The 24,884-nt window shown below is 45.0% G+C and overlaps 1 protein-coding gene and 1 long non-coding RNA gene across 6 annotated transcripts in view; one reads left to right on the top strand and one right to left on the bottom strand.

The window, feature by feature from the left end:
* The window catches only part of SYN3 (synapsin III), a 566,138-nt gene that overhangs the window by 471,277 nt on the left and 69,977 nt on the right, over positions 1–24,884 (bottom strand). For all 5 annotated transcript variants that reach the window (XR_010117171.1, XM_055254454.2, XM_055254458.2 and 2 more), the window contains exon 3: positions 14,861–14,918. Coding sequence is in view for 4 of the 5 variants with exons in the window: in XM_055254454.2 (XP_055110429.2) it covers positions 14,861–14,918 (58 nt within the window). In the remaining variant the exon portion in view is untranslated. The remainder of the gene's footprint in view (positions 1–14,860; positions 14,919–24,884) is intronic.
* Positions 2,549–4,360, top strand: LOC129468648 (uncharacterized). Its single transcript, XR_008652740.2, has 3 exons — positions 2,549–3,085; positions 3,398–3,639; positions 4,007–4,360. It is a non-coding gene; the product is annotated as an uncharacterized lncRNA (long non-coding RNA).

The raw sequence follows: 24,884 nt of genomic DNA, 5'->3' as shown, positions 1-24,884 counted from the left end.
GCTGGGACTACAGGCGCCCGCCACCACACCTGGCTAATTTTTTGTATTTTTAGTAGAGACGGGGTTTCACCGTGTTAGCCAGGATGGTCTCGATCTCCTGACCTTGTGATCCGCCCGCCTCGGCCTCCCAAAGTGCTGGGATTACAGGCGTGGGCCACCGCACCTGGCCAGATTCCATCTGTTTTTAATCACCATTGTAACCTGAGCACGCAGCACATAAGCAGTCAATGAATATTTGTAGAATGAATAAAGATACTGTCCCTGTTCCCAATGAGCCCAGAGTCTACAGGGAGCAAGGGGCAGGTGAATTAGTAATCTCAAAGTCATCTGGGAAGTGTGATGTAGACACAGGTGTGAGGTGCTGGGGGAGTACAGGGAAGAGGCACCAGGCACCTCCCCACCTGCCTGGATGGAGGGGGTGGGGAGAGGAAGCAGCACAGACATCATGCTGGAGCTAATGTTGAAGAATCAATGGCAAAATCTAAGAAAGGATGTCCCAGGAGGAGAGACTTGCATAAGCAAAGGCATGGAGATGTGACTCCAAGATGGTGTTACCATGGGTGGGCATTGGGGAACCACAGCAGTTTGGTGAGACCAAAGTCTAAGGTAGAGCATGGGAGGAGATGAGCAGGGAAAGGCAGGCAGGGGCGAGCTCATGGAGGGCCTCGTGTGCACAGCTTGAGACCCACAAAACGAGTCTCATGCACAAGTCAGCCCTTTATGCATGAGAGGAAAGTCACCAAGCCTTCCCTGGATTTTACTTCTTCAGGATACACCTTCCCAGATGAGCCAGCATAAAGATTAAGAACCATAAACAGGCAGGGCACGGTGGCTCACACCTGTAATGTCAGCACTTTGGGAGGCCAAGCTGTGGGGATCGCTTGAGCACAGGAGTTTGAGACCAGTCTGGGCAATATAGTGAGACCCTGTCTCTACAAAATATTTAAAAAATTAGCCAGGTGTTGTGGTGCACACCTGTCATCACAGCTACTCAGGAGGCTGAGGTGAGAGGATGGCTTGAGCCCAGGAGGTTGAGGCTGCAGTGAGCCATGACTACACCACTACACTCCAGCCTGGGTGACAGAGTGAAACCTGTCTCAAAAAATAACAAAATAAAATAAAAAGAACCATAAACACAGATTCTGCAGTTAAACTGACTCTGAATTCCAGTTCTGCCACTTGTATGCTGTGTGGCCTTGGGTAAGCCTCAGGTTCCTCACCTGGAGAATGGGGGAACTCATAGTACCTGTTCATCACAGAGTCATGATGAGGATTAAACACACTAATCCATATGAAATGCTTAGCGTGTGCCTGACACTTAGTAAGCATGTGATTAGACACTGCCTATGATCATTAATCCCTTCAGAGCCCAGGCTGTACAGCTGCCATCTGCCTCAGGTACCACCAGTGGAAACTCTCTCAGGTCACCCTCTAAAACTCCCTGAGATGAGGGGGCCAAGACTGGACCAAGACGGGTCCAGTTTAGGTTGAATTCTATTGTAAAGTAAATAGTGCCTTAGAACTACTAAAATCCCATGGGATAGTAAAGATAGACATTGTAGGGCACATAAACTTGTTCTCTGATATCAGCCTCCCAGCTCCTTCCTGAGGGACTAGAAAATGCACCCAGACCGTGTATGATCCAAAGGAAGCCATTTCAATGCATAGGTCCTGTTGATATGTCAGCCCACTCCCCTCCTCAGGAGACTCTGCTTAGAGTGGGCTGGGAGATTCCTTAGACAATCTAATAGATTAGTTTCCAGTTTAGCATAACAGCCAGACAGATTTTTGCGGTGAAGTCATCCAAGTCAATTAAAAGGCATTTTTCCCTGCTGTGAGTTCAGAAGTCCCTTTGGTTCATTCCAGTTTTCTGGGATGTTTCATAATAGGTTCCACCCTAGGTTAATTAATAACCCTTGATTCCCACTGAAACGCAAAGGCTCAAATCCACTGTGTAAGCACATCCGGGCAGAGGCTGCTGGCAGGGCTGGGATGAGCCCAGTGGGGGCTCCTCTCATCAGGGAGTGGGCCAGACCCCAAATGGTAGAGACAACAGCAGAGCTGGCAGAAAATGTAGAGTAGCCACACAAAAGCTGAAGGCCACGCTGAAGAAGTGGTGTAACCAGGGGCAGTAGTGCATTGGGAGGGAGATCATCAACAGACGAAAGAATCACAAGCCTGGGGATTAGGCAGATTGGGAGCAAGTTGAAATGTGCAGTGTGAAATGGCTTAGTCCAAGTGGCTGGACTAAGGTGAACAAGAGGAGGTTGGCAATGGCTCGCTTTCAAGAAATGCCAGCTGAAACACATCATGTGGGTCTGACTCCATCCTCTCAGTCTTAAGAAAAATAGGTCATCTCTTCTCTTCTAGTTTCAAATACGAATTACAGGTATGAAAATGGATCAAGTGGTTAAGGAACACAGTGGCAAGGATGTACATGCATTCACTTAACACTTATGAAGTCCCTTCCATGTGCCTCCTACCCAAGCATCATATTCAAGGATAAGATGTCTTTTGTACCAAATCCAGAGCTGAGTTTTTCTGCCTCCAGTCTCAAGCCACCATTCCTATCCAGCAAATCTTCTAAGACCACTGTCAGCCTGTGCATTCTAAAATGAAATCACGGTCACAGCACTCCATGGCTTAAAAAGTCCAGTACATACATCCTGCCTCTAGGACACAATTCTTAGTTGCATGCCTTGCACTAACAGCCCACCCTGAATAGATTGCCCTCCACCTTCTTTGTCAGCTTCGTCTCCCACCACCCCTTCTCATGTATGGCATACCCTGGTCATTTGCCCTGTATGTGACAAGCTGAGACTCGAATCATGCTGTCTAGCTAGAAGGCCCAATGTGCACATCTGCCCACTCACCCTCACCTAATTCTTGTCCCCAAACCCAGCTGCACATCAGCTTCTCTGTGAGGTCTTTCCTGAGAACATCCCGAGGTTAGACAAATCTCTACGACAACTCTCGTTGCAACACATTATGGCCACTGCCTTCAATGTCTATCTTCCCACCAGATAAAGAACACTTTGAGTGTGGAGGGCTCTGTCACTAGGACAAAGTACAGAGCAGGTGCTCAGTGAGTGTTTCTTGAATGAAGGAACAGGTTCAGATAAGACAAGCTCTGTTTGTTTTGTTTGTTATACATCCTTCAAGAAGTGAAAGGGCTTACTAAGTTCTCCTTCAGAATGTCCACTTAATTTCCACTGGAGTCTCATTTATCAATGGTACTAACAGGGGGCCGTGCTGATGCTGATGAAGTGGTGTGGCAGTAAGGAAAGGCGAATTTCCAAACACAGCAGCTAAAGGCTAAGGAACTCTGAGCTGGGTTTCCCAGTGCAAGAGGATGGACTCCCTTTGACTCCCATGCCTCCTTCCTTCTCATCTCCAGTGCAGGTGCTGAATGGTGCCACCAAACCAGGATGCTGTACTCTCCTCCAGCAGAAAAGAAGAGGAGAGTCTAAAGGGTCACACAACGGGCAACGCAGTCCCTGTTGTGTTCAGAATCAGCAGGGCTCATTCAACCTTGGTCTCAGCATTCCCCAGCCCTCACTGCTTGGAGCTCTCCTTTGGCTATCAGCTATGGTTCAGCACTCTATCCTAGGCTCCTCCCAAGAAGAAGGCTTCTCACAGGTAAACTGAAAAATATAAACTTCATTTGTTTTTGCTATTTTTTTGCTTGCTATTAAAACCATCAGAAGGGACTAATGGCTTCTTAAAAGGGAAAAACAAAAGATGGCATGGGCAGGGGGAGAAATGTAGTATGAAAAGCAGGGACCCAGGAGATGAAAGCTAGTGCTCTCCACACTTTGGACTCCAACAATAATTTCACGTGTGTGCTAAGTCACTTCCCCTCTCTGAACCTTTCAGCTGTTAAACAAGGGAGCAGGATTAGACAATCACCTAGGACACTCCCTGGCTCTATCCTTCTATGACTATGTCACACCTTCAACTCACTCACACATTCACTCAGCAAACATTCATTGCATTTTTTCTTCAGGTCCAGAGTCTGTGCTATCTACTATCAAGGAGACATTAGAAATGGATGACAGGTGCCAACTGAATGTTGTATATCAATGGGAACTATGATTGAACATATGTGTAAATAATCAAAACACACACATAAACATGAGCTTTTTATATTTTTTATCCCACCAACTGCACTGCAAACTTCTTCAGTGCATGGATTATATCCTTTCTATTTCTGAATGCTTCAAGAGACTGAAGCCTAGAAATTACTCAGGCAAATGTGTTCAGTGATGTGAAGCTGATCATAAAAATAGTTCTAATATTTATTAAGCACTTTCTATATGCTAGGCTCTGCTTCAAGTGCTTCATGCAGTCTAACAGTAACTTATTTCAGTGTCACAACAACTATATGGGCACTTATTATTATTTTATATGAGGAAACTGAGGCATGGAGCAGTTAAATTACCACCTCAAGGTTACTCAGGAAGTGGCGGAGATGGAATTCAAACCTAGTTGATCTGGCTTGAGAGTCTGAGCTAATATACTATCCAGATAGTCTAAAGACATAGAGCTTAGCTGGGCGTGTTGGCTCACACTTCTAATCCTAACACTTTGTGAGGCCAAGGTGGGAGGATCACTTGAGCCCAGGAATTCAAGACCAGCCTGGGCAACATAGCAAGACCCCGTCTCTATTTGGGAAAAAAAACAAAAAACAAAAAAAAGATATCATGCCACTGCACTCCAGCCTGGGCAACAGAGCGAGACTCCATCTCAGAAAAAAAAAAAAAAGGTAAAGACGGAGAGCTACGTTTAAAGACAATAATGAACATCAACCCTTGGGGGAAAACAATGAAAAAATATAGAATTGTTAACAGAGAAACCATGCAAGAATAAGCCAGAAACATGAAATGATGAATAATAACCATTGGGGTTAGTCAGGAAAAGAGGACTGTTTTGCTGGAAAAAACACCTCATATGAATCTGTAATTTACCCAGTAGATCAAAAGAGTAGGGTGAGATAGGAAGCTACTGTGGGATATGTACTCAAGCTGAGAGGGGAAAGGCAAAAAGCTTTGTAAAGACAAATTCACGACCAGCATATATTCTGATAAATGTACTTTGGTTAAGAACTAGGACTTTGGAGTTAGCCAGACCTGGGTTCAAATCCCATCTTCACTGCATTCTTACTAGCTGTGTCACATGCCTGGGCAACTTATTTAAGCTCTCTGGGCCCCGGTTTCCTCAGCAACAGGCATACTGTGTGGATTGAATGAGTTACTGCATGGAAAACACTTAACGCGGCACCTAGCAAATAGTAAATGTTCAATAAAGTTTGCTACCATCATCAGTGTTATTGTTTCTCCATTTTCTGTAGAGTTCTTAAGTTGATGAGCCTAAAGGTAGACCCAGTAAGCTGATAAACCTACATTAATCAATGCCATGGTTAAGAAGAGAAACACTCGCTTCTCTAATGAGTTATGTTTCAGCTAATGGGCCCTAGTCTTCCACCTGCTTTTTTTATCCCCCCAGCTGGTTCTTAGATTTGAAAAGAAAAAGACCTCCATGGAGACCTGCACGCTTTTAAAAAGAATACAAAACAGAACGTCTGAGGTTAGGGTAAGCCAAGCCAAACAAATAAATCTTGCAGGATTGTGTTAACAAAACAAGGCTTAGTGGATCAGAGCGGGTAGAGTTCTGTCCGACTCAGTCCTGCAGAGAAACACCAAGCTCTGGTGAATTTCAAACACAAGGAGGTCAAAGAGGAAGATCAAACTATGGAGCACTTCAGAGTTCAGCATCCATGCCTGGGCTGTAACCAGGAAAGCATTCTGTGCAGGATGGACTCCAGAACTCATGGGTCATGTACAGTCCTAGAAATCGAGACCAGAAGAGTCTTATGGATGAATTCTATATGACCTCTATGGAGAGTAATTTCACAATATCTATCAAAATTATAAATGTGTTCTCTTAGGTTGGGTTCTCTGGAAAGTAGACCCTGGGATGGATATTAGCCTGGGGGGAGGTTTATTAGTGAATTCTCTGGGAGCTCCATCACTGGAAGGGGGAAGAAAAGAAAGGAAGCAGGACTGTGAGAACTTGGGCCACACAGCCGTCTCAGCAGAGGTCTCCAGCAACTCTGCAAGAAGCTCTGAAGCTGGACAGCCCTTCAGAGTTATCCCAAACTGGGGTGATGGGGACAGGGATTTATTATAGCCTTTGACGGGCAGTCATTGGATGTAACTGCCACCAGGAAGGAGATGTGACCTTGGAAGAGGCAGCTGTCCCCATCTGAGGCACTTTCAAGGAGGAATGACAGAGGAATGAAGAAAAGTCCTTCATTCCTCAATGTGCATTACAGCATCCACCACCTGCAATGTTTTTGGAACAAGTTATCCTATTTCTAGAAGTGAATCCTACAGATCGATTAATAAATGTTTGAAATGACATAAGTTTAGCATTGTCTATAACAGTAAAATTATGGAAAACAAATTATGGTGTATCCACATGACAGACCCCAGGCCATCATTAACAAGAATGAGGCAGGTCTGCATATACTATCATGGAATAAACTCCAAGAAATATTAAGTGAAAAATGAGGGTGCAGAGGAGTATGGATAAGGAGAAAGGCATGTGTAGATGTCAAGCAGCCAAAGGGGTGGACTGTGCCTATCACTGTCTATTGCCACTCATCCTTCTATAGTCTCTCCTGCACTATGGGAGCTGAAAGCCTAAAATCTGCATTCCCCAGATCCTTTTGCCACATAATTTCAGCTCATTTCTACCAATGGGAGGCATTCATGCAGGAATTGAAGGTGGAAAGAAGGCAGCAACAATTCTGCTTCTGGTGGTAGTTACAGAAGCTTCACCAACAGCTACAGCAGTTTGAACAAGTGGCGGCAATTCCTGCAGCCTCAGTGGAAGCACAGGTCTGGCCAAGTGCAGTAGCTCACACCTGTAATCCCAGCACTTTGGGAGGCCCAGGCAGGAGGATTGCTTGAGCCCAGGAGTTCGTGACCAGCCTAAGCAACATCGCAATACCTTATGATTACAAAAAAATTAAAAAAAGAAAAAAAAAAAAAAAAGCTGGGCATGGATGGTGGTGCACACCTGTGGTCCAAGCTACTTGGGAGGCTGGAGTGGGAGGATCACTTGAGCCCAGGAGTTCGAGGCTACAGTGAATCATGATTACACCATTGCACTATAGCCTAGGTGAAAGAGGGGGACCCTGTCTCAAAAACTAAACAAAACAAAACAACAACAACAACAAAAAAAGAGCCCAGGCTCCTGATTCCTCAATGACAATAGTGACAGTGACAAACAGTGAATGTAGGACTGTTGTACCTCCGGGTAAAATGATTTCCCCTTTTGATCCATTTGTAATCAATCCTCCTTGTTAAATTCCCTCTGAAATACATAGCATGGTTGATGTTTTTCTAACCAACTACCCTTTGCGAAAAGCATATATATGTATTTGCTCATTGCATTTAAAACTTCTCTGGAAAGCTGCCCAAGAAACTAGTGATAATAGTTACGTACATGGAAGAGAACTAAATTGGTGCGGGCAGAGTGGGAGGCAGACTTTTCACCACATACCACTGTGTAGCTTTTCAATTTTTAACTATTTGAATATACTACTTTTACTGCCCCCCAAAAAAAGAAAAAGATTAATATAGGTTATCTCCTATAAGCACATTAATTTCCTGTGAAATATTCCCCAAGGTAGCCACCCAGTTTCTGCCACAGCATTTCCAGCACAGGAGACGCCCTACCTACAAAAGGGGCATGGCCCATTCCTCATTAGTCAGCACTACTTAACAGTTTCTGTGTAGACCAAGTTGAAATCCATCTTCCTGTAAGATTGCACCAATAGACTGAACTCAAACCCCAGTGAAACAATAGAGGGTGGTGCTCAGCACAGAAACCTGGGTCCAGATTCCTCCTCGATCACCCATTTATGCTGCTTGTTTAACATCTCTGAGCCCCAGCTTCTTCATCTGCTAAAAGGGACAAAGTACCCATCTTTTGTTAGTTTGTTTGTTTCAGATAGAGTTTTGCTCTTGTCACACCCAGGCTGGAGTGCGATGGTACGATCTTGGCCCACTGCAACCTCTGCCTCCCAGGTTCAAGAGATTCTCCTGCCTCAGCCTCCCGAGTAGCTGGGATTACAGGTGTGCATCACCACGCCTGGCTAATTTTTGTATTTTTAGTAGAAATAGGGTTTTGCCATGTTGGCTAGGCTGGTCTTGAACTTCTGACCTCAGGTGATTCGCCTGCCTCAGCCTCCCAAAGTGCTGGGATTACAGGCATGAGCCACTGCACCCAACTCAAAGTACCCATCTTAAAGAGGCATTGTGAGGTTGAAATAAGATTATGCATGTCCAGTGCTTTAATCAATACTTTTGGTTATTGTTCTTGATATTTACAACACTGGAAGAAAAAAATATACAGTGGATAAGAAGAGGACCCTGAAGTCAGACTGGTTAGGTTCAAAAACAGACCCATGCCACTTATTAGTTGGGCAACCTTGGGCAAGACACTTACTCTCTATGAGTCTCAGTTTCTGAAAGATGGAGGAGATAACAGTGCCTACTTCACCCATAAAATGCACTTAGCTTTATCTCATAAGGACTCAACAAATGGTAACTTACTTTATCAACCATACTTGTTCAAGAGGTAGATATTTGTAAAGAGTAGACTGGGACCTATCAGAGACCTTTCTTCCTCCGGACTAAACATCTCCAGTTCCTTAAACGAATCCTCTTTCCTTATTGGCCTTAGTTTCCCTTACTCCAATCCCTTTTCAGAAGGCATTCCAGGTTGCTGCAACCCCCTTCCAGTGCAACACACAACTGGATCTCTATTAGAGTGTCTCACTAGCATTGTGTATGTGTGTGTGTGTGTGCATGTAAGAGGGAGTGTATGAACTATCACCTTCCTTCATTCTAACTGCTGTGCTTTGATAGTACAGCCTGAAGTGACATCAGGTTTTAGGGGAGTAGCAATCTCAACTGTAGTTTATTGAGCACCTAATACGTGTGCCAGAAACAAATGTTCAGCATATTACATTAACTCATTTTGTCACACAATAACTCTAGGGAATAAAATTTATTATCATCATTTTCAGGTGAGGAAATTGATTTAGAGATGTTTTAGGTAAAAAGCAAACACAGCTAAAATACGACTGAGCTGAGATTTCATCTTCAGTCTATCTTACTCTGGAGCCACGATCTTAACCCCTACACCACATTTCCTCCCACACATATTAAGCTGTACTCAACTCAAATGTTAGGTCTTTTTGGTTTTTCTCATGTGATGTTAATAAGATAGGTCTCCCCAGCTGGGTGTGGTGGCTCATGCCTGTAATCCCATCACTTTGGGAGGCTGAGGCGGGTGGATCATGAGGTCAGGAGATTGAGACCATCCTGGCCAACATGGTGAAACCCTGTCTCTACTCAAAGTACAAAAATTAGCTGGGCCTGGTGGCATGTGCCTGTAATCTCAGCTGCTCAGGAGGCTGAGGCATGAGAATCACTTGAACCCAGGAGGCAGAGGTGGCAGTGAGCCGAGATCTCACTATTGCACTCCAGCCTGGCGACAGAGTGAGACTCCGTCTCAAAAAAAAAAAAAAAAAAAAAAAAGGTCTCCCTAATCCTGCTCCTTCACAGCTGAGTTTTTGAACTCAGCCCATCAGCTTAAAGTCGTCAGTCATCATTTTTTAGTTTTTGTAGAGACAGAGTCTCACAATGTTGCCTAGGCTGGTCATGAACTCCTGGGCTCAAGCAGTCCTGCCTGGGCCTCCCAAAGTGCCAGGATTACAGGCGTGAGCTACTGCAACCAGCCGAACCTGCACTCTTCCTCTCACTGAGGCTGCAGGAATTGCCACCACCGACTCGCCTTTATATTGTATTACTATTCAATTTGATCACACCAAATTTAATCTGGCGTATTCTCTCTCCCGTCTAGTTTAAAGTCATTAGCAAATGGCATTTCATAAGTCACTAGTAAGAAGGAAAACAAAGCCAAGGACAAAGCCTTTTGGCAAGCCATTAGATTTCTCCCAAGGTGTATTTATTTCTATCAAGTAATCATTTCCTAATGAGGATGATGTTCAACCTGTTACCAAACCACCAAACTGAATTAACATCCAACTTCCACTTCTCTATCTTGTTGATGACTGTTTCTTGAAATATCACCTGGTCTTTATGGTCAATATCTACAGCTAAGGTCCATTCTAAGAAATGTTGTCCCAGAAAGAGTTGTGGGTTGAAGGCTGAAGTGCATATGAGAAAATATAAATACGGGGTCTGAAGTGTTTAAAATATTTTAAGGGGGATATCTCATCTTTCCATTCAGAAGACATTGATGTTAAATACATAAAGGGCAGAAGATGAACAGGTCTCCCAACAGCAGCCTCCCCTGGACAGCTTCCTAACCCCATCCCAACCCAATATTACATAAGGACAGTACTCAAAGGAGCAACTAGTAAATCCATGGGTCATCTGGCTTCCTTCATTGGATTGGGAGTTGCTCAAGGGCAGGGTTTATACCTTTTCTTGCCTTTTTCTCCACCTGCTAGAGCAAGGCATTAATGTTCTTTCTGCCTTGGTACCTCCGTCAACACGGAGGAAAGACTGGCCGTGGTGATTTCAGTCTTCTCTTTTAAAAATTAGAGACTGAGGCTCTACCCTAGCAAGTCCTAGTCCACTGATGTCCCAGGACTGTGAGTCTACTTAAATTAATCCATTCATCAACCTCATTGCTTGGTCCCACAGACGGGTGACTTGTGCCTGTGGAGAAAAAGACTCTTTGCCTCAAATATAAAGAGGAGAGTTTGACATGCCAACCATCCTGGCCTGATCCTCTCAGACCCTACTAGGATACTGCTGTGAGGGCCCCGCAGAGCCAGCAGGGCATTCTGGGTAACAGAATGCAAAATGTGCTGTCTCCCCCATGGGCCTCCCCAGGGTTTCTTGATTCCTGGCTCTGTAAAAGTTGAGGCAAGCAGTTTTTAGACTGGGGGAAAGAGGATGGACAGAAGGGGCGGAGGCTTCCTCTAGGCCAACCACAACTAATTCATTTGCTCTGTCCAGCAAAACCCAGACAGTGCAATTATCTGGTTAATTTGGCCCTTGGTTGGGAGACAGGATCCCAAAATGTGAGGCCAGCTCAGACTAAACAGTGGCTTCCGTCCTGAGACTTTTCCCAAGTGCTAAAGGATGCATGTGAGATTCCTGCGGGGGTTGCTTGTGTGTTCCACCCATTGATACAGATGGGCAAAGACAAGTGATTCTGATTCCAAGATGGATTTGGAAAGGTATGTCTTCTGGGGAAAAATGCCCAAATGACCTGCTAATTGGTTTCCTGGCTAATTCACCTTCTGGCTTTCACAGAGGGGCATGGCTGGAAATCAGAATGACTCTAAATTAGCCAAGGTTTCTCAGTGTGATTGCAGACTTCATAGACTGGCCGACAGGCCCCAGAGCCCCTGGGTGAGTTATTCTTAGGGCAATTCCCTGATGGTCCTGCTCATAGATTTTATACCTACAAGTTGGGCCAATGGCATTGCTGAGATAAAAGGGGAAAATTTAAACATGCCCCTGGGATTTCCACAAGTGGGATGAGGCAGGGTGAGCTCAGCTGGCAACCAAGTATTTACCAGATGGTTTATGGAAAACCCAGATTTTTGAGGGGAGATTAAGAAGTGGTAGCTGCACGTGGTGGCCTGTAATCCCAGCACTTTGGGAGGCTGAGGCGGGCAGATCATGAGGTCAAGAGATCGAGACCATCCTGGCCAACATGGTGAAACCCCATCTCTACTAAAAATACAAAAATTATCTGGATGTGGTGGCAGGTGCTTGTAGTCCCAGCTACTCCGGAGGCTGAGGCAGGAGAACCGCTTGAACCTGGGAGGCGGAGGTTGCAGTGAGCTGAGATTGCACCACTGCACTCCAGCCTGGCAACAGGGTGAGACTGTCTCAAAAAAAAAAAAAAAAAAAAAAAAAAAAAAGAAGTGGTGACTTATCGCCCTTGGAAACTGACAAGCAGCCTGGAATCTGTAGAATCTATCAGTTATTCATCCTGCAAATATTTTCTTCAATTCTCTTTTGTGCCAGGCCCAGTGCTACTTAGGGTAAGATCCAGACAGTCATAGTCTCTACCCTCATGCAAATCATCCCACTCAAAATGTATGGCTAGAAACTCAGATAAGGGTCAAGAGGAAAAAGTTGAAGAGCTATGAAAGGGAATAACCAGGTTACCTGATTTAAATCTGGAAAGACTCAGAGAGGGAGTCTTTGAGGAAAGGATTGTAAAGCTAACACTTCAAAGAACCTAATTTGCTTTTTGAGGAAGATCACTCTAGCCTTAGGATGAAGAATACATTGGAGATGGGTGGAAAACATGAAGTTCTGAGGCTGTTGATGAGGAAGACTGGATGAGAGTTGAGGGTGGTCCAGCCAAGGATCTAAGTGATGGGGATGAAGGGAGAAGTGGAGGGACTAGGAAATATCAGATGCGGAGTCAGCAGGGTCCAGTCATTGAATGGGTGCAGTGGTACAGGGAGAGGGACACATCTGGGAGCCAGAGCAGGTTTCTGGCTAAGGTGGAAGGTAGATGGCCACACTCTTCACTGAGACAGAGAATTAGGGAGTAGGGTGGGCGCAGGGGAAGATGATGTGTCCTGTTTTGGAGAACCACACCGCACTCCCTGTCACTCCATACCCTGTACTTCTGGTCTCCTTATCTTTGCTCACACTGCCTCCTCCATTCACATGCTCTTCACGCCACCATCTCCACTTGTTGACATCCTATCCATCCTTTGATCTATTTCAAACACCACTCCCTCCTCGAGGCCACATCTGAGTCTTTCAGTTGACTGTGACCTCTGCTGCCAGGAGCACTAAGTTGGGACCTCTCATCCCTGACTTCTACCTGTAAGTTCAAATCCCAGCTTCACTGCATTCTTACTAGCTGTGTGACCTGCCTGAGCAATTTATTAAGCTCTCTGATCCCAAGTTTCCTCAGCAACAGGCATACTGTGTGGATTGAATGAGTTATTGCATGGAAAACACTTAATATGGCATCTAGCAAATAGTAAATGTTCAATAAAAGTGTGCTACAATCATCAATGTTACTGTTCTGTAGGCCAGGTGTGGTGGCTCACGCCTGTAATTTCAGAATTTTGGGAGGCCAAGGCAGGCCGATCATTTGAGGTCAGAGTTTGAGACTAGCCTGACCAACATGGTGAAACTCCATCTGTACTAAAAATACAAAAAAAATAATAATAATTAGCCAGGCATGGTGGCACATGCCTGCAGTCCCAGCTACTCAGGAGGCTGAGGCAGAAGAGTCACTTGAACTCGCGAGGCAGAGGTTGCAGTTCACTCCACTGCACTCTAGCCTGGGCAACAGAGTGAGACTCCATCTCCAAAAAAAAAAAAAGAAAAAGAAAGAAAAAGAAAAGAAAAGACTTAGCTCACCTCTCCTCCTAGACCACAGGCATTTGGAGACTGGGCCTCTTCTTCTATATACTCGCTCTCCACATATTAGCTAGCTAGCATAGTAGACTAATGACAAATATTTGCAAAATGAACAAAAATAACCTGCTCTCTGCCATGGAAGGAAAACCAGTAGACGTTGGGTTGACTCGAAAGCCACAGAATCAAATTGAAATTCAAAGTGTAGGTGTTTTAATATTAAGCCAACTCAGTTTGATGCTTAGAAGACCTTTCTGTTTCTCTGACACAGTAAGCTAAAAAAGTACAGGGAGAAGAACAGTCATGCCCCCCTATTTTAAAAATTGTATTTTGAAATCATTTTTACAGCAAGGACCTTGTCTATGTTATTTACTGTTTGCCTTTGATGATGAGGAGGAGGAGTAGGAAGAGGATAAAGAATAATGATGCTGATGATAAATGGGTAACATTTACTAAGTGCCCAGTATGTGCCAGGTACTGTTCTGAGCACTTTTCATGGACTATTCGTTTGATCCTCACAGTACCCTATGAACACAGGCTGATGCTATTATTGCCCCAGTTGAACAGATGAAGAAATTGAACTGGAGAGAGCGTTAAGTATTGCTCAACCAAGGTCACAAGGTTAGTAAGGGGTGGTGTTGGGATTCAAACCTGGAGTATGGCTCCAGAGCCCATGCTCAAATGTGCTCTCCTAAGGCTGAGCACAGTGTTTGGCAGAGAGGAGGTCCTCGCTGAACGAATAGGAGAAAGCTTTGATCTGGAGCCAGGAGACCACACGTTCTATTCCTGATTCTGCCACTGCCTCCCTACACAGCCCTAAACAAATCTGTGTTTCTTTCCACATAAAATGAGGGACCTGGATATTGATATTAATAGCAATAGCAAGAGATAGTATTTGCGATTCTGATCCCTTCTGAGGTTTTAAATAATTTAATCTCCACAATGATATAAGGAACTCGAGGCAGAGACAGATTAAGCCACCTACCCAAAACCTAGAAAACGAGATAGGCAGGAATCAAGGCCCTTCATTATGTTCCTAAACTATGCTCTCTAGCCCAGGTGGCTGCAAGGAGATGCCCCAGGGGCCAAAAGGAGCAGTATGGAATAGACAGATGTTGGGCTCCACCTGCCCATTTCCATCAGAGCCGCTCTACATGTCTCTCTTTTGTAGAATGAGTTCCTATTTGACATTTCCCTTGAAGAAAGGGTCTCTGCTAAAACACAAAAGGTTGGAAACCACTGGCCCACATAATTCTGAAATTTAATGAGACTCCCAAGTATAAGCTTGGACTTTTCTGGTAATCTTAGCTCATTACGACCACATAAGATGGGGACCAAGATTGCATGTAAGAACAGCCCAGCGGCAGAAAAGGTCAGATGACAGTGCTAAAGACACAGCTCCCACCTACCTGCTCCACTCGAATCTCAATCTCTCCATTCACCTTCTTCCCATGGAAATACTTCGACCTGTAAAGGGGAAGAAATCAGCTGAGTAAGGATGCAGGCTGTTTTACTCTTTTCTCCCTTCTCCCAAAGGCCTTACCCCAGAGGTGCATACTGAGACACATCCTCGGCCATCCTACTGTCTCCTCCCACCTTCACTGCTGATTTTCTCAGTCTTTTTTTTTTTTTCTTTTGAGACGGATTTTCACTCTTGTTGCCTAGGCTAGAGTGCAATGGCCTAGTCTCGGCTCACTGCAACCTCTACCTCCCAGGTTCAAGCGATTCTCCTGCCTCAGCCTCCCGAGTAGCTGGGATTACAGGCGCCCACCATCACATCCGGCTAGTTTTGTATTTTTAGTAGAGATGAGGTTTCACCATGTCGGTCAGGCTGGTATTGAACTCCTGACCTCAGGCAATCCACCCACCTCGGCCTCCCAAAGTGCTGGGATTACAGGCATGAGCCACCGCGCCCAGCCAATTTTCTCATGCTTTATAGGTGGTGTGTGGTAGAGGGGAGATGGTGGATAAGAAGATTGGAGGCTCAAGTTCTAGTTCTGTCATGTCACTTGACTTCCCTGCATCTCAGTTTTAGTGTCTGGTAAAATAATGATATTAATAATTTTGCTACAGGCCGGGCGCTGTGGCTCACACCTGTAATCCCAGCACTTTGGGAGGCCGAGGCAGGTGGATTGCCTGAGGTCAGGAGTTCGAGACCAGCCTGACCAACATGGAGAAACCCCATCTCTACTAAAAATACAAAATTAGCCAGGTGTGGTGGCACATGCCTGTAATCCCAGCTATCCGGGAGGCTGAGGCAGGAGAATCACTTGAACCCGGGAGGCGGAAGTTGCGGTGAGCTGAGATCATGCCACTGCAGTCCAGCTGGGCAACAAGAGTGAAACTCAGTCTCAAACAATAATAATAATAATAATTGTGCTACATATTTCTAACGGTTACTTTGAGGATTAAATAAGAAAAAGGATCCCACATAAAAAGGTTTGAAATGATGGCTATGCTAACTATCCTAATCTAATCATTATACATTACATGTATCAAAACACCAATACGTACCCCATAAATATGTAAATTATTATGTATCGATTTTAAAAGAATTAAAGGATGTTTACAGTGTTTTATCCATATTTCTCTTAAATTCATGATTTTCATCGTGTTATCTTCACATACATGTTAATCCCGTCTCCCCTACCCTTTGAAGGCAAAACCACACATGGTTTATCTTGGTATCCTCCAACCCTCCAATTTAGTCTTCAGAAATATGTTGAATGTATAAAAGAATGATGATTGCTAGAAAGTGTGTAATTTAAAGACTTTAGAAAATACAGTTTTGTTTGATCCAGTTTCATTCTCAAGTATATGTCTGTGTTCTTTTAACATTAAAAATGTCATGGCATTTTAACTCTTAAGAAAAATCAATGTTTTAGTGATGCCCATTATCCAAATCTTCTAACTATCCAAAAAAGAGAATCCTACATAAATAAATAATGCAGTATTGTTTTATTGAGTTATACCTATGTACCCCATATACCCCACCAAAGGCTTACTGATCTATCCAGTCTCACCCATTTCTCTATTTTTCTATTTGTCTAATAAAGCAGTCCCCATTTGTTCCTTTGTCTATCTGCCATCCGTCCATCCGTCCTTCCTTCCTTCCACAGACTTCCTTCTACATCCCTGCCTCTGCCTTCCCCATCATCAGTACGTGACATCCCTATCTACCCATTGCTTAGACATCATCCCTATACTCACTGATTCTACATTTTAATTATTTCTCAAATTCATTTACCTGGTGATTTTTCTCCATAAGCACCCTAATCCTGACCTATGATTCATCTCTATACTGAGAGTCTGTTCATATTGTTTTCATACTATTTATTACAACAATAATTAATTATAATTAGTAACTGTGTTTAACGTCTGTGTACCACTAAACTATACCACAGCTCCTTGAGGTCAGAAATAACCTATTGTATTCATCATTTTCTTCCTAACACCTACCAGAGTGCTTAACACATGGTAGGAAATTGATTAATATTTGTTAAATGAATACATGAGTGAATGGACTGATGAAAAAACACTTGTTGAGTATCAACTCTTGTGCTAGAAACTCTGCTATAGAGTTTAACCTACAGCCTTTCTCATTAACGCTCACAACCACCACCACGAAGTAGATATCATTATTTCCAACTTACAGATGCAGAAACTGAAACCCAGAGAGACAAAATATTTTGCCTAAGGGATTTAAACCCAGGACTTCTAATTCCATATCTGTACTTTTGCTCAACTCTGAAAAATAGCAGTGAAAATTGGGGTCTTTATGGGTTTGGATATCATCTCACAAAAAGTAACAAAAGTTTCCATTTTCTCTTTTTGATTATTGGTATGATGACACTAATAGTTCTTGGTGACTTGCTGTGAACTAAGCATTGTGTTAAGCATTTCCATAAACCTTCTCTGGGACGGAGACAGCTCTTTGCTTCCTAATACTCATTCTCCCCTTTTCCCACAGTAAAAGAGTTGACAGATTTGTACATAAAAATGTGTACCCCAACTCTCCCATCAGCTGGATGCAGCCACATGATTGATTTCTAATGGATAATTTTTTAAGCATTAAACAACCTTCTTAGTCTCCTATTCTTTTCCTTGGAAGATGGATGTCATCACCCATTTTTTTCAGCCTTCCATTTGTGAAAGAATCCTTTCTACAAATTCACTAACTGCTTCAGCCTGTCTGCTTCCAAAGTCTCTCTACCTACTCTTAGCTGATGTTGGTGGAGTTAATCTCTTCCCAAAACTGACTGACAGCTCTGATATTAGCACCACTTTTTCTTACATCCTGATGGTCTTAGATATCAACTAGGCAGTAGTTTAGTAGGAAAGGAATTATTAGTATGACTCAAAAGCAAGATTTTGATTTTTTTTTCTCTCAGCAATGGTCTTCAAATAAATACCTGTGTGGAGAGTCTCATGCAAAGAGAATCTTTTCATACAGTTTGTGAATTTTATCATGAATCCTTAAAGGCGGTATCAGCAAATTCCAGACACCAGGACAGGCCCATGTCTAGTATTTGCAGCACCTGGGGCAAAGTGACAAATGGAAACCTACGTGTCATATGTCTAATATTTAAAATTGACAAAATCAAGCCAGCAAACATTTAAATAAAAGATATCTGTCCACTGGGCGTGGTGGCTCATGCCTGTAATCCCAGCACTTTGGGAGGCCGAGGCAGGCGGATCACAAGGACAAGAGTTCAAGTCCAGCCTGGCCAACATAGTGAAACCCCATCTCTACTAAAAATACAAAAAATTAGCCAGGAGTGGTGGCAGGCACCTGTAATTCCAGCTACTTGGGAGGCTGAGGCAGGAGAATCTCTTGAACCTGGGAGGTGGAAGTTGCAGTGAGCCAAGATTGCACCATTGTACTCCAACCTGGGCGACAAGAATGAAACTCCATCTCAAAAAAAAAAAAAAAAAAGAAAAGAAAAAAAAGAAAAAAGAAAAAAAGACGTCTGTCTCCCTTCCTTGGCAGATACAACTTCATAATGACCTTAAAGACTCAGAATGTAAACTTCTCAGAATTCTTTGCACTCTACCCAGCACATGGCAGCATAAGGATTGCTAGCTCTTGGTTCTCAGACCTCACCCAAGATCTTCCTTAATTCCCCACCCACTCTCCTCTGTCCTGCACCACTGAGGCACCCGGTGCGGGTATGTGGATTGCCCAGACCACGTGGCCAAGCTTCATCTACTCCCCTCCCAAAATGGTTGTCCTTTGGCCACCCTTTGGAAGATTGACCAAGGAATTGGCCTATATAGGCCCTGAAGTTGGGTTAAGGTCCCTTTGAGGAGGGAATTCTAGAGTTTGGGTACCCAGGGCAGGGCCTAAGAGTGCAATTTGCAGGGTCTTGGTGGGAACATCCCCTCAGTCCTAACTCCTCTGCCTGTCAAGAGAGGTGTGGCTAATAAGGACCAGAGCAGGATCCAAGGTAGGCATCCTTCATGGATTTAAAAGTCATTTGCTTTTAAATCCAAGCTCCAAATTTAAAAGAAGTACTTGGTGGGCCTGGGACTGGGAATGGTAACCTATGATTACGATCACCAGCATACTGGAAAAAAAAACATGGATTTGCAATCACACAGGCTTGGGCAAAATCTTAGCTCTACTACTCACCAACCATGTGTTCTAAGACAAGACACTTAGCCCTCTGGGTCTCAGTTTCCTCATTTGTCAAGTGGTGATAGTAACCACCAGGGAAGGGTGTGGTGAGAAAGTCACATAATCCTCTATGCAACAAGGCAGTAAAGTGCAATGGCTTCAGGGCAGACAGCCTGGATAGGACCCCAACTCCTCCACTTGCTTGTGCAAGCTTGGGTAAGCCAACCTCTGAATGCCTTAGTTTCCACACCTAGGAAATGAGGATAATAATAGTAGCCACCTCCCACGATTGTTATGAGGATTAAATGAAACAAGACATACAAAGCACTGAGAATAGCTCCTGGCACATAGTAAGCTCCAAAGTATGTAGCCCACAGCCTCAAACAGAATCCACAAGAGCAAAGAGCTATTGAGTGTTTACCCTGTGCCTAGTGGGTGCTGCATGCCATGGACCCAAAAATAAACAAAACAATCTTACCGTGTTGGGGGTTACGAAGCAGAATTATGACCCCCCTTGCTTTGATCTGTCTCATAGGTATAAGGAGTGATGGCTGGTGATGGGGACAAAGAGGTAGCCTTGGCCTATAAGGACAGCCAGACCCTTCACATCCTTCCTCCTATTTGACCCTCATGCCAACCCTGAGGGGTTGGGCAGGGATTGCTCCCCACATGTTCCAGATGGAGAAGTCTCTGCTCAAAGTCACACGAGTGATCTGGGTACCCAAACTCTAGAGGGAAGAATTTCCAGCCTTTCCTGGAGACACTAAGTGGTCTTTCAGACTTTTTGGATCCAGTCCAGAGCCCTGGTGTCCTTCATGATCTGGACCCTGATGACTGGGGGTCTGCTTCCCCTCTGGTTTGCTGTCTATTTCATGGTTGCATCCAAATTCCTGCACATCTCTAAATACTCCCTGTGCTGTCATGCCTCTGAGCCTCTGCACAGGCCATCCCCTCTGCTTGGCACTTCCTTGACTGTCTCTTTCTCATGTTTCAAGATCCTATGAGCATATCTACTCTGTTGAGTTTTCCTTGACAGCACCCCCTTCCCTGGCTGGGCTGAGCGTTCTCCTGTGGTTCCTACAGCATGCTGCACTTACAACCATTCCAGCCCTTACCACTCCACGTTGTCATTACACATCACTTAGCTGCCCCCTGCCCCCCAAACATCTAGTCTGTGAGCTCCTGGAAACCAGAAACTGAGTCTCCATGCTCACTGTGTCTCCAGTATCCAGCACGATGAGCTAGGGCACAGGACAACAGGCTTAACAAATGTTCACTGACCGGGTTAAGGAGATACTGTCTGTAGGCCAGCCTTTCCTGGAGACACTTGACTGCCATCTACTGGCACACCATTGTAATACATTTACAGATCTACAGCCACTGCGATGAGGGGGTGCGTACAAGGCCAACCTGCGCAACAGGCATTCCTCGACTTGATTCTAACCTGGAACCCGAAGCACTTTGCACTACACCAATACCACCCAAGCAGCTGTGGTCTTGATGAGACCTCACCTTCCCAGGAGAAACATTTGTTTTGCCCATCTCTGGAATGTTTACTGCAGGGCCTGGCAGACGGACTGCGGCTGAAGCTGAGGGTCAGAGAGTCCATCCCCCTGCCTGGCTGCAAGTCAGAAGTCTGTCTCCTGATGGGCCACACAGACTGCTGCCTCCTTGCCGGGGGCTCATTCAGGCTTGAGCCGCCTCTGAACAGTTCTGTCTGGCAGAGGGAAGGGTAGAGATGGTCTGGAATTCTAGATGGCTTTGGGGGCTGGGGTTGCTGCCTCTGTAATTGACTGGCTGTTTGACCTCAGGCAAAATGGATGGACCCGCTGTGCCTAAGGGCTCTGTCTCTCACGGCTGCCTCCTCCTTACACCCTAATATGTTCAATCTCATAACGAGCTCCCTGAATACCTCAGCCAATCAATCAAGTCCTTGGCCTGGGGAAGAAGGTGGGGGGGAGCTCTGGATTCCACGAAGATTCTGTCTCTGGGTGGTCTCATATTTTACTGCCACATCTGAGGCCCCGGGAAGAAGAATATTATAAAACTGGTTCTGCCTGGGGTGGAAAATCCCTACTTGGGGGAGGTGGGAAGTGTGTATGAGAGAGATTGATGAGGAATGGGTACGGGGCTCTTTGTGGCTGCAGCAGGGGCAGAAGAAGGGGAATTCATACAAACAGGATCTGTGTTCAAACAGGACTTTTTTCCAATAAATTGATCCTGTATGTAGAGTTAACGCAGCCAGGGCTTGGTGATGTCCTTCCAAGGAAGAGAGGTCAGGAATGTCCTGTCCCAGGGACAGCTGTCTCTCCGCAGGTCACCCCCACTGGGGGTGGGGTGGAGATAGAGAAAGAGATTTTCACGTTTCTGATGCAACATGTCAGTTGCTGATTTGTGGCCCAGGCAGAAGCAGGGAAGACAACCAATGGGCCGTGCAGAAAATGGTTGAAGGCAAAACACTCAGACTTTGCCAGTTAGCAAGAGAGTCACGTGGCAGGCTGGATGGGCAGAGGTGTGGCAGAAGAAAGACCTTGGAACACAGAAGGACCCAAGATCTGATTCTAGCTCCATTATTTTCTCCTGAGAACAGCTCACCCTCCTGGCACCTTCCCATTGCCAGATGGAGGAACTCTCCCACCCCAAACGATGGTACAGCCTCTCAGTCCTCCATGCAATTAGCAAGGTCCAATGAACTAGGAAAGGAAGGAATGCTTTAAGAGTGATGAGACTCCCTATACCTGTATCAGGATCTGTGGAGGCAAAAAACTGAGACATAACAGGGCCCTGAGCCAGAGGATGTGACAAATGATCCCCACCTTTTGCCTCTGAGAACAATAGAGAAGGAGATTTTTGTGGGCAGGATCTGATCACAATTCACATCACTTATTCACTCCCTCATTCAATCACTATTTATTGAGCCTTATGTGGACTAGGCACCACACCAGGCATAGGAGTAGATATAGCAGATACAGTGGCAGATGTAGTCCTTGTTCTTGGAGAGCTTACATGCTTATTGAAAAGACAAAAAATAAATAAATAAACATATAAAAAGAATGAGTACTATGAATGAAATGCATGACCAATGGAATTGAGGATAAGATGTGGGGTGCAGGGGAGATTGGACTTCAGTTGGTAGAAAAGGCTTCTTTGAAAGACACTGAGGCCGGGAACAGTGGCTTATGCCTGTAATCCCAACACTTTGGGAGGCTGAGGCGAGCGGATCATGAGGTCAAGAGATCGAGACCATCCTGGCCAACATGGTACTAAAAATACAAAAATTAGCAGGGCATGGTGGTGTATGCCTGTAATCCCAGCTACTTGGGAGGCTGAGGCAGGAGAATCGCTTGAACCCGGGAGGTGGAGGTTGCAGTGAGCCACGATCTTGCCACTGCACTCCAGTCTGGCAACGGAGCGAGACTCTGTCTCAAATAATAATAATAATAATAATAATAAAATAGTAATAGTAATAATAATTTAAAAATAAATAGATAAAAAGAAGAGTACTATGAATAAAATGCACAACCAATGTGATTGAGGATAAGATGTCGGGTGCAGGGGAAATTGGACTTCAGTTGATAGAAAAGGCTTCTTTCAAAGACACTGAGCATACACAGATAGACCACCTAATATGTGCCAGAGTCTGCAGGCTTTAAGGAAACAAACGCAAAGACAACATAGCTAGCTCTTGGTCTCAGGGGGCTTACTACCTAATGGGAGGGACAGACACAAAAATAGAAAATGACCACACAGAGCATTCACACAAATATTCCCCTCAGCCTACAGAAAAAGCAGCCAACTCACTCTGAAGGTCAGGGGTCACTTTCCTGAGGTCAGCGTCCATCCATCCATCCAATGTTTGGTACCTAGTCTTTGCCAGGGCTGCAAAAATGAGTGCAGCAGGATCTGGATGTGTGTGTCTGCCGAAAGGACATGGGCAAGGGTAAAGGAGGTAGGTACACCCTGGGGGCACCCAGGAGAGAGACGAATGTTCCTGGGTGTGTCCTTTAATGTACAACAGGCACAGAGCAGAAGACCTGGGTTTGAGTGGGCAGCTCTGGCACCTGCCGCCTGATTTTGGACCAGCCTCTGCTTCCTCTTCCGTAGATGGGGATAAGAAGATCTAGTCACAGGGTTGTCAACAGGATTATATGAAGACACAGATTTAAGGGCCTCTGTAACCTGCCAAGAATGTACTAGCAAGTGGGCTGCTCCCCGGTGGGCTGCAGGGGTAGAACTTGATCTCCCCAGGTAAGGAAGTGCGTGAGCACCACTAGCCTTGCAGACAAGCCCAGGTCCCTTTCAGCTATTTATTTCCTAGTGCTGCCTCAGGCCAGTGTCAGCCTTCCTGAATCTTGGTTTCCTTAACTGTAAAAATGAGGACATTACTACATCTGCTGTAAGGACCCCATGAATGATACCCCTGACACATGGCAGGTGTTTAACTAATGTTCATCTCTTTCCCTCCTGTGCATCAACATGATGGGTGGAGGGTCGAGGTTAGCTGGGTATGTCCCTGAGAACATGACAGGTCATTTTCTCTCTCCAAGAGGAGGTAGATGGCAGCATCTGCCTTGCTCTAAATGAAACCCTGCTTGGTGTCGAGCATGATGGAGACCTTCTCTGTCTAATACCTGGGAGCTCCCTTCCTCTCCAGCATAGGCCTTTAGGGTAAATAAAGTCATCAGGGCCAGGCACGGTGGCTTATGCCTGTAATCCCAGCACTTCGGGAGGCCGAGGCGGGTGGATCACCTGAGGTCAGGAGTTCAACACCAGCGTGGCCAACATGGTGAAACCCCGTGTCTACTAAAAATACAAAAATTAGCCAGGCATGGTGGCATGCGCCTGTAATCCCAGCTACTCGGGAGGCTGAGGCAGGAAAAATGCATGAACCCAGGAGGTGGAGGTTGCAGTGAGCCAAGATCAAGCCATTGCACTCCAGCCTGCGTGACAGAGTGAGACTCCATCTTCAAAAAAAAAAAAAAAGTCATCAAACACCCACTCCCTGTGACTGTAGAGGACAGGCTAGAATGTCACCGCCCAGTCTCTACCCTTCTCCTCTCTAAAGACACACCACTATGTCACCCTCATTCCTACAGATGTCTGCAAGTTCACAATCTTCATACCACAGAAAGGGTTAACATTTGGAAGGCTACATCATGCCTTCAGCAAACACTTACTGAGCATCTACTAAGGGCCCAACTGGGGAAATCCCCACAGGAAAGGTAATATACTAAAAAGTAATTCATACCAAGGTGCAAGTGACTAACATCTGATCATTCCAGAAAAGGGTTTTTGATGGCATAAGGAGGATAAGGGGATCACGGGGATATTGTGTGTCTTGTTTGGCAAGGGAATGTGGAGCCTGTCAAGGTGAAAAGTGCAGAGCACCGAAAGAGAGGCTAAGAGCATTTATTATCCATTCGTCCACCCAACTACCCATCCATGAATCCATCCATCCATCCATCCATCCATCCACCCATCCAACCACATATTCATCCATCCATGCATCCATGCATCCATCCATCCATCCATCCCCCCACCTACCCACCCATCTACCCATCCATCTATACATTCGCCCATCCATCCACATATCCATCTATCTAGGACATACTATATTCTCAGCACTGTGCTAGATAGGCCCTTGAAATTGCACTGAACAAAACAGCCCCCTTGCCATCCTAGTTTTTACTGTCTAGCCAGGAGATAGTCCCAGAAGAGGAACTAGACCAAATAGTTACTCTGACTTTTGTCTTCTTTATCAGAAGTTGCCAACTAGTAGACCTCATAGAATCCACAGTCTTGTTTTGTTGCACTTA

Source organism: Symphalangus syndactylus, chromosome 18 (assembly GCF_028878055.3).
Source record: "Symphalangus syndactylus isolate Jambi chromosome 18, NHGRI_mSymSyn1-v2.1_pri, whole genome shotgun sequence".
NCBI lineage: Eukaryota > Metazoa > Chordata > Mammalia > Primates > Hylobatidae > Symphalangus > Symphalangus syndactylus.
Note: the sequence above shows the minus strand (reverse complement) of the source record. Positions and strands in the feature narration are given on the sequence as shown.